The sequence below is a fragment of the Condylura cristata genome, unplaced genomic scaffold (assembly GCF_000260355.1).
Source record: "Condylura cristata isolate star-nosed mole 26May11 unplaced genomic scaffold, ConCri1.0 scaffold00026, whole genome shotgun sequence".
In the NCBI taxonomy this organism is placed as follows: Eukaryota; Metazoa; Chordata; class Mammalia; order Eulipotyphla; family Talpidae; genus Condylura; species Condylura cristata.
The window spans coordinates 2,355,215-2,365,293 of NW_004567127.1; the positions used below are offsets into that span (position 1 = coordinate 2,355,215).

The 10,079-nt window shown below is 50.0% G+C and overlaps 1 protein-coding gene across 1 annotated transcript in view; it reads left to right on the top strand.

Moving 5' to 3' along the window:
* Nucleotides 1-8,032: 8,032 nt before the first annotated feature.
* Nucleotides 8,033-10,079, top strand: part of NOTCH2 (notch 2) — a 92,487-nt gene continuing 90,440 nt past the window's right edge. The window contains exon 1 of the mRNA XM_012730013.1: nucleotides 8,033-8,057. Coding sequence (XP_012585467.1) covers nucleotides 8,033-8,057 — 25 coding nt within the window. The remainder of the gene's footprint in view (nucleotides 8,058-10,079) is intronic.

Here is a 10,079-nt window from a genome sequence, read left to right on the forward strand (position 1 = left end):
TTTTTTTTTTTTTTTTTTTTTTTGTAAATTCCTTCAACCTTAACTAAAAAGCAAGAAACCACAGAACAGTGAGAGGGAGGACACACTAGACTCTGCCATTGAATGCCGTGAAGGGATTCTGAGAGTTCACGAGGGCTGGTGACTTTTGCAGGCCTTCTGCAGTATCACCTAAAGTTGAGTAAGACATGTAATCAGCAGTAAAGAAAATAAATTCGACAGTTCATTCCATCTTATTTGGAAGCTCAGGCTGTGGAGAACAGCCGGGACAAAGACTGAGAAATGGCAGTGAACGGTCACTTAGAAGAACTTCATTTTTGTGATGGTATAAAAAGGAATAAGCCTGGTCATCATTGTGGAGAGACTTTGGAAAGCAAATTAGAGGGCGGATGCAACTTACTTCGGCTACCCGGCAGAGCCAGAAAGACCCAGGGCCGTGTATTGTATAGATGAGGCATTTCCAAATATTTTTTCAGTTGTGGCGATGCAAATCATTTCAATATTAGATCAGCTCAGTTCATTACTGTTACTGGAAAAACAAGTTGAACCAAGCGCACGTCCTCCTGAGGGCGAGTCAACAGCGTCATCCTCCAGCAGTGGGACGGTGCATTAAGCGAGTTATTCCAAGTCCTGTGGTTTCCTCCAGCTGAGCAAAGACAGCTGTTGTTTCAGAAGTGGGGCTTAGAGGCAAAAAAAAGAAGTTGCCCATTTCCTTTCTTTCTCAATTATAGTTGTTCAGTTCGCTTTCTGCTTGGGACTTCTCAAAAATTCATTTTCTCCTAAAGTTTCTGTCATCAGGTTTTCTGCTTTGGGATGGCATATTTATTTCTAGAGTTTCTTTAGCATAGATTATCGCTCAAATCTTGATTTGAAGCACACCTGCCTAATACTGTGTTGCCTGTTTGGAAGTTGCTAAGTGGATGTTAAAGGTGGTCATTGCAGGAACAAGAATTCTTATAACTGCGTGGTGATCACTTTGTCACATACACAGATGTGGGATCATCGCGTTGTGTGTTTGAAACTAATAAAGTGCTCCGTGCCAATTGTTCTTCAAGACACATAAATGAAGGCACCGCTATATGCCAACGATAGCTTAGAAAAGGAAAAGACATAGCCGTGCCTCTCTAAAGGCTGAATAAATAAAAGGAAGATGAAAAATAAATTCTTCTACCAGCTCGTGGGTCAGAGTTCGTGTGTGGTGTCAGATAACCTTCACAGTGCTAAGAGGAGGAGAGAAAAGGAATCTGCTTCATTTACATTTCATTATTTCTGCCGCTCTTGAGTGGTGCAGACAGACGTGAAGTGGGGTGGTGTTTTATGGAGCAGGAGCCCAGCCCTCGGAGCTTTGCAGGCAGGTGTCTGCTCTCGGCGGGAGCTGCCCTGCTCCCAGGGGCTCTGTGTCTTCAGCGCGCGTGGGTCGTTTCTGTCTTTGGTGAGGGGAGGGTGTCTCCTCCCCCAGCTGACTCCTGTAGACCAGATGAAAGCATCCTACCTCCTCTGGCCTTGGTTGACCACAGGACTCACTGCCCGCCTTCTCTGAGTAGGAGGCCGCACTTTTCCTGTTTGCGGTTCTGTTTTTTTCTGACTTCAGTGCCCACGTGTCGTTTGGCGGGGGGGCTGGATACCTGATCAGGCGAATTGTGGGTAGCCTGTGAGATGCCATTGGACTGCCCGCTGCTAGGCGGGTCGTCGACGCCAGGAGTCGCACCTTGTGGTGCCATCCTTCCGACAGAGTGGCTCTGCAGTCTCGTTTTGCCTCTGTTCTGCTGACCAGAAATAGCATCTAGTCACCAGTTCGCGAAGCAAGAAGCGTCCTATTTCACTTTTACCTCCCTGGGTAGTTGGTCTTTATGGTTTCCTGAGAAATGGTACACAGCACTACAGTGAATCCTAGAATTGGCGCGTTTCCAAAAGCGGGGTTCTCTTGTTGAAGAGGCGGGGTAGCCCATGAAGTGGGGGCCACATCTTGTGACTCCGCAGGCACCTTGCTGTCCCCGTCCTGGGGGCTCAGTCGGTTTTGCTTTTGACACACGTGGTCATTTGCTGCTCGTCAGCACAAATGTGGCTTATGTACATGCCGGTGTGTGGGCGCTTATCTCTGAGAATCTCCTAGTCACACATGTGTGTCAGGGAGATTTGTGGGGTTTTGTGGATAGCAGGTTCTCCGCCTGCAGCCCGGGGACGCGCGGGCCGGCGGTGACGAGTGGCGTCCCCGCCCCATGCCTGCACCGCCTGGGCAAGTCCCGTCTGACTGGCGGTGGCTTCCTCTTCTGTAAAATGGTGCCAGAGCCGATTTGCATGCCTCACAGGCTTGTTGTGGGGGCCAGATGAGACGATACGCGCGGCAGCTCTTTACAGACTGAGAGAATACGTCCACGCAGCTTCGGCTTCGGCCGGCCCCGCTGCACAGCCGTCCTTGCAGGGCCGCGGGCCGCGGCTGACGGCGTGTGTGGGCGCGCAGCGTGGGGTCTCGGCAGCGCCTGCTCCCCAGCCGGGCCTCAGGCGGCCGCTCTGAGGCGGGAGCTTCCCTGGGGCCGGCCGGACAGCCCTGCCGGGTGGAGCCCGCGCCCACCTGCGGGGGTCAGTGCCCCTGTGTCCACCGGGTGGACTCGGCGCGGCCCGCCGACTTAGGGTGTGGCGGTGACCGTGGGAGTCGCTCCTTGAGGGGCTGTCTTTGAAAGGCTGTTGACTGGGGCTTTTTTTTTATGGCGCTAGAAGGACAGGTCAGGAGCTAGCAGCGTCGTCTGCTCTCCGTAGCAGTCGGGAGTCGGGCCCTCGGGGTGGGGAGAGCGGAAGGGGAAGCATACGATTCATTTGACGCTCTTCAACCCAAAACTTAGGGTATGTGAGACTTTCTCTGGTAACTTATATTTAGGCTCAGAGCCAAAAGTGATTACAACGCCTTGGTCTTAATAATTTCGATGAGGTAATGTGTGCTTTGGTGGGGAGGAGGAGAAATGTTATTTAATCACCAGCACTACACTAATAACCACGTTCACTAAATCCTTTGTGCCTGTGCTTGAACTGAGGGTTACTTGCTTTAATACTGGTTTTCCAAAGGGCTTAATCCTGTTAATGTGATGAGGGGAGGGTGGGAAGAGCGTTCCCATTGGGCCCCGAGCGGAGTAACTGGTCAGACTCCCTCTGTAAATCCCTCTTGTTCAACAGGAGTGTCCCTCCCACGTCCCGGAGTGGGATGGTTTTTTATCGAGGAGGGTATTTTCAGAGTGAGAAACAAAAGAGATTAAAATATTTCCTCTGCCAGGTCATGGTGACTTTAGAAAACTAGAATAATCTATCATGTTGCAGATTTTATTTTTGTCGTGCTTTGTGGGAAATTAAGGACTTGTTTATGTTCTCTTAGAGGGAGCTGGAGAAGCCCGCTCCTTTAACAGTTGAGCGTGGCCAGCATTTTCTCAGCCCTTCCCAGGTTCTGGTCTCAGACGGGGCCGAGGGGAGTGGGGGAGATGGCACCAACTGGGGTTGCCTTGCCCAGATCTGCCTTCCTGGGGACTTCGCTGCCGGCAGGTGGGAGGAGGCGCAGCCCAGCGCATGGGGTGACGGCGGGCCAGGCTTCCTTTCCAGATTCCTCTGGTAGAGAAGGCAGGCACAGAGCTCAGAAGGTCAGCACACCTGGGGGGGACACTGGCGTTCGGGTCGTTTCGTCTGCTCTTCCTGAGGACTCTGCCGAAGGGAGCCAGAGTGGTCTTCTGGCCTCTCCAGAACCAAGACAACCTTCGTCGAGGCCACGTGACTTTTTGGGTGCAGCACATCAGGCGTTGCTGTAGATGGAGGATCCTGGACTCTTCCGCCCTGGGTCTGAGAGTGCACATCATGGCCACTTGCTGCCATGCAGTGTCCTTCTGCCTTTGCTTGTCCAGCAGCTGGATGAGCAAGGATGGATGTGAGCACTTGAAAACCAGATTGTAACTGTCTGTTTGCGCATGGGCTGTTTTATTAAAACAACTCAGAAATCTGAGTCATCTTGGAGGTGAATTCTTGCTTACACTTATAGTAAAGAAAGAAGATGAATAGTCAGATAAATGGTTTACTGAGTTCGAGGCATCTTAAAGAGGAAGTGATTGAACCTTGAACTTGCCGGCTCTCCATCCATATCTTTACATGTGCACAGTCGCTGGTTTTTTCTTTCTGCCATGGGGCACAGGCTGTGTTGCTGTGGATTGGCATTAATTGGCGTTTGAAGAAAACAAAGAAGGCAACAGTTCAAAACACAAACACAACCGTACACCCGGCAGGTTTTCCAGTAGTTTATGTTTCCTCTCCCTTGTTATGGAATAAAGATATGCGATGTTCCCTTCCTCGCCTCCAAGGACCTTGCCCAGGCACACTCTCTGGGAATGAGCTCCGTTTCCCATTTCCAGGTTGAGACATTTTCCTCATGGTGCTGGTTTCTGTAGTAATCTGAAATATTCTGGGTGTGTGCTCAGCTTGAAGGCCTTTTGTGCTCCTGGGTTCAGACAATTCTCAGGGATATGTGTAGGATTTTGAGTTGACTATTGTCCACAGGTGACTCAGGTCATAATATAGAAATAACCTGCTTGTCACAACCTTGACTTCTGCAAATGCTGATTTCAGAACACTTAGCTGGACACACTGTGGGACTCAGGCCTCCTGTCGCCCAATTAGCACAGCACATGGATTATGGGGTTCAAGGATGCCTTTCTGTGAGTAGTTTTCGCTGTTGCCAACCAGAGGAGATTTACGGAGGCTATAGCTGAGGGGAGAAGTCAAATATTGCAAAGAAATGAACAGCAGTGTAAAAAAAAGAGAGAGAGAAGTTGAATCAGTTAAAAAAGGTGGGAAAGCTTCCCTCATGGAGACAGCCGAGGCTGTTGTCTGGATTTGCCGCTTCTGGTGTCGGGAGACAGCTACGTGACCTTACGTCAGAACGTGCAGCAACCTGAGATGTTTACATTTTAAACATAATTCTTCCCCCTATTCTTTCTTTCTGGGATCTACTTCTACATCCACAGACTGTAGAAATGACCTACTCCATTTGAAAAGTATCCTGAACAATTTAAGCTGAGACAACACTTGGTTTCTTTCGGGTGGGTAACAAGATCTTATATATCTTCGTAAGATTCTTTTCCAGCAAGGGTCCTCAGAGCATGTATTTAAAATGAATGGCTTTCAAAAAACAAAGCTGTGCTTAACAAAATAGTTTTTAGAAAAATTTAAACGGAGCTTTTACTGAAAGTACAGGAAATGGGTGACAGGCACTTTTCTCTGATAACAGAGCCACATAGCTAGGAGCGCGGAACCAGAGTAGGGACAGAGGCCATGAAGTGCCACCAAGATGGGTCTTCCAACCCTGAGGGCTGCGCTCGCTGCTGTTGGGAGAACACCAGCTTCTCTCCAGCATGCGCCCCCACCCGCGGGTGCTTCCTCACACTGAGCTCTGCTCTGCACCTGGAGACAGGTGACCGGTCGTGACTCTGGCTGGCGGCCTGTTAGGAAGGATGTGATAGACCGAAGCGTTAGGCGGGGACCTCCTTGGCTCCGGTTGGGCTTGCTGTTACGTGGTGCACACCGGTGCATCTCCCCCGGGGAGACTCTCGGCTCACCGGCCACGTTTCATTTGTTCCTGCTTCTGCCATTTCTGTGTAGGCTGTTTCGGCTGCCTGTTCACCCAGTTTACGTAGGAGCCACAGAGATGACCCTCCCTGGTGGCGTGACGGTTAGCAAGCTCCCAGCCGCTTCAGTGCCAGTTCGATGGACACCCTGGAGGTGACCCACAGGGCGCAGCAGACCTCTCCTGTCTCCCCACTGCCCCCCTCTGCAGTGTGCTTCATTGATCTGCCTGTATCTGTACTTTGTCGATCTGCCTGTTCTGCTCCCCACTAGTCTCTGGTGAATCCTCTCTTCACCCCTGTCCCTCTGGCCTGTACCCCACTTCTGTATGAAGGAATGAATGAATTAATGAATGAATGAGAAAACAAATCTTAAAAAAAAAAAGATCCACAGAGAGACTGTCTCTTCCTTGCATTCATGCACATTTTAGGCTGGAACTTCCAAAAGATGTTTTGGTGTTTCAGTGATTAGAAAAGTACAATTCTACTTTCTCAGTTTTCATCCCTCTGAAAGGCTGAAAGGTTAGGAAATTTGTACCCTTTCTTTCCTCTTTTTATTTTTGCTTTCTACTCCTTACACAAAGCGAAACAGGAATTTTTATGCAGGTCCTATTTGGGTGCCCATACACTTACTAAAATGGAAACTTAGCGTATTTAAAACACAAACTGAAAGTGGTGTGTTTTTTAAGATCTGTTTTGTTAGTGAATTGGTTCCCTGACTATCAGTTGAGTATCGAATCCCTGCTGCGGCCGGCCGGATGCTGCCAGGCCTGGGTGTGCAGAGGGAGCCAGTCGCTCACCGCACCGCCGTGGGGGTTTGCTCAGCCGTGGGAGGGATGGGTGAGCCAGCTCGGCCTACACCTGCCGGGCTCAGCAGGGGCACATGAAACCAGGAGCTGGGGTCCGGCCGGGTGGTGTCTGGGGCGCCTCGCGGGAGGTGATGCTGAGGAGAAGTTGGCAGATGGAAAAGGCGCAAGGGAGGGAAGTGTTTTCAGGGGGAGAATGTTCCTACCCGGGATTGTTAGCAAATCGGTTCAGACACATCATGAACTTCCTGCTTTATCGGATATGTGGGTTTCCTAAACCTGGCATTTCATATGAAGGAGCTAAATCCATGTTCATCCACCAAACACAGAAATTAAAATTTAACTCAAACACATTGACATTTTTGCATTCTTTAGAAAGACAGAAACGTAAGAAAAGAAACGCAGTGTATAGTACACGTGAATGTACTAGAGCAAATAGTGTTAGACTTGCGTTTTGGAAATTGGAATTTTAAAATCAAAGATGACGCTTCATCACTCCCAGGAGTGTGTCTGTGTATGAGACAAGAATCCTGTTAGTCATGTCACAGGTGCCTTTGGCTATTTCTAACTCCGGTTGTTGGCTACATTTTCTTAACTCAAGGCATGCGTGTTTTTAAAAAATACCATTTTGCTATGAGCCCTGTAATCTCTGTGGGTTTGTTCTCAGCACCTCTCAATGAGGACATGCCTTTTCTGCTAGAGGGGACCTGTAAAGTGTGCGGAAGTCCTCAGAGCACTCTCAGGAAAATAAAATCGGTATTTCCTTTGTTGCATTTCCTTGCCTGTTAATCAAGATGAATTTCAAGGAGGAAGACAGATGTTTCTCCACTTGGTTTTTATTTAAACGTACCACTTGGGATTTGAAGCTTCTGCACTTCTTCTGTTTGTTTGGATTTTTTTTTTTATGGCTTGATCCCAAAATAATGGAATAAAAAACTTAGTGAAAGCTTTGCTGTTTGAAATCGAAGGGTGCTACAAGAATCACTGCAAATCCCTGATGTCTCCCAGCCAGCCCTCTGTTCTCCAGTTTGGGGTAATAACGTGAGTGGTCACTATGAGGGCCCTGCTGTGTCCACTCTCCGAGCCTCCATGTCCCGAGGCGGTGGCCAAGCAACTGCACGCCCCCCCACCAGCTTGGCTTATGCTCAGACTTTATCTCTCTCAAATGCCACTGCTTGGAATTTGCATAAACGTTGAAGATAAAATTAACAGGGCCCTGCATACCTCCTCTTCATAAATTTTCGGGAACTCAGCCACTCGAGGCATTAAAATGCCTTTTGAGTGAGATCCATACGGACAAGTAGATACCACGATGCAGACGGAGGGGATGAAAGACAAAGGGAATGAAAAAAAAAATCATTTGAAGTAGACAATAGACAGAGGCTTATTTGAGGAGGATGAAAAGCAAGAAGTAATGCCAGTTCCCAACAATGACATGTTAACACAACATTTTGGACGCCGCTGCGATTACCCTGGCCGGGGAGCCGGCTTCATCACTCATGCTCGAGATTCCTGACACCAGGGCACCTTTAAGCCCGTGGTGTGTGGCTGGCGAGACCCCAGAAAACTGGGTAAACGTCTCAGGGAAGCCTTGAGGGCGACTCCATCCAGCGTGGCGGCCCCGAGCCTGCCCCGAGCATGGGCGACTGTGCCGCCGGGCTGGGTAGGTGGACGGCAGCCTGGCCGCAGTCGCCCGTCGGGACGTCTGTCGCCAGCACTGCCGTTCTGCTGTTCATTCATTTGCTCGCGCTGATCAAATGATCAAGATGAGGGACTTGGCGCTCTTCTCAGAGTGCACATTTCTTGGTGTTCTTTTCTTTTTTTTTTTAAAGATTTATTTGTGCATACAGAACTGGGGTACAGGCCAGAGGTACAAGGGCGGTGAGAGGCTTCAGCAGAGACAGAGCGGGGAGCAGAACAGGCAGATCAACAAAGTGCATTGCTGAGGGGAGCAGCGGGCGGGTCAGGAGAGGCTGGCCGCGCCCTGTGGTCACCTCCGGGGCAGGCGGGGATCGAACTCACACTGAAGGGCTGCGGCAGCTCCCAGTGCTGCGTCCTGACCCGTCCTAACCCGCTGCGCCACCACGGAGGGCCCTCCCGGTGTTCCTAAAGTGTGTTCTGAGTAGTAGCAGTCTCCGACGTCCACGCACGGAAGGCATGTGAACATTTGCACTTGTCTTCCAGATTTTGTGTCCCCTTGTAAGTGAGGGAGACACAATGTTGAAATTTGCCGCTTTGCTTTTTGTGTATTTTGGGGAAGAGGATCACACATGCAGAGGGATTTCAGTCAGCCAGTGTTTATTGAGTTAACGGCTTAAGACTAAACTTGAGCAGTGGCTTAAGATGAAACTTCTGGGGAAACGTCATGCTTTGGAGAATGACTGGCTTCTCGCAGTCTATTAAAACATCAGCTTAAATCTCAGTGCTCTGCCTGTGATAAGATTGAGCATTTCATTTTTAACTTGAATACAGAGCAGCTTTCAAGTTCATTGCTAAACTTTTAAGTGTCCTTTCCACATGGGGACAGAAGTAAGCTGAGTGTTGAGACGAGTCTCTCAGAAAGCCTGCTGCACAGCTTTGCCAGGCCCGCCTTAACTTCTCTTTGCGTGGCAGGTAATTCCAGTGTGCAGTTCGCAGCCGTCCCTGAGCAAAGTCCCCAGCGTCCAATTTTGCTTTATTTTTCCACTGTTTATTCAGCAAGATGTTATCTAGCTCCCCTAAGAGCCGTAGTGGGGGGGTGGGGCGGGGGAGCCTCAGGTGGAGGCTCATGCCTGAGGCTGGTTATTCCACCCATGCAGGTCCTTAGACCAGAAGCAGCGCGTCACCTGGGTGCTTGTGAGGAATGCAGGTTCCCAGGCTTCTGGTGGGGTCCGCTCAGCCCGAGACGGGGGTGGCCCAGACAACCCATGTCTCAGCAAGCTCAGGCGATTGCATGCAAGCTGACGTTTGCGAACTGTGGCTCAGTAAATGTTAAAGGTTCAAGGTAGCGTGACCTTAGGGATCAGCAAAATCCTTAATTATTAGCCCTGACAGCCCACCTCCTTTTCAGGGTCTGCCTGTGATTGGCTCACTGAGGCGAGGCAGAGAGTTCCTCGCTAGATTGATTGCCACATATTGACTCTGAGTTGTTTGTATTTCTCTGAACCTGTCACTGTAATGATTTGCCAGGGAGCTTGATAGGAATAGACCGATATATTTTTTCCCCCGCACGCCTGGCTTTCTGAGTCACGGATGGCTGGGCCCTCCGGACGGTGCTCTCGGGGCACCAGGCTTGCCATGCGCCTCGTTTGGGTGGCTGTTGGCTCACCGACAGCCCCAGCTTGGTTCCCGCCGCACCTGCACAAGGCTGGGCTTTGCTGGCCGGGCACGGGGGAGTCCGGGGGGTGGGGGGGGTTGGGCAGGCTGCAGCTCCCCTCCCCGCCCGCCTGTGGGACATTCCTTTCCTCTTTTTTACTTAAAGGGAAAAAGCAAATAGAAGAAAGTCAGGAAGTTCTCATTGAACCTAATAAAAATGTCTAAAGAGAATGAAAAAATCAGTTTGATAACTTTAGTATGGAGGAAATAACCTGACAGTAGCTGTTTTAATTATAGTCGCCGCGTTGGGCTTATCAGTGTGGGAAGAGGGAGAGCTGCAGCCCTACAGGGAAGTGGGATGTGGACGAGATGACCCTCTTCCCCAATCTGC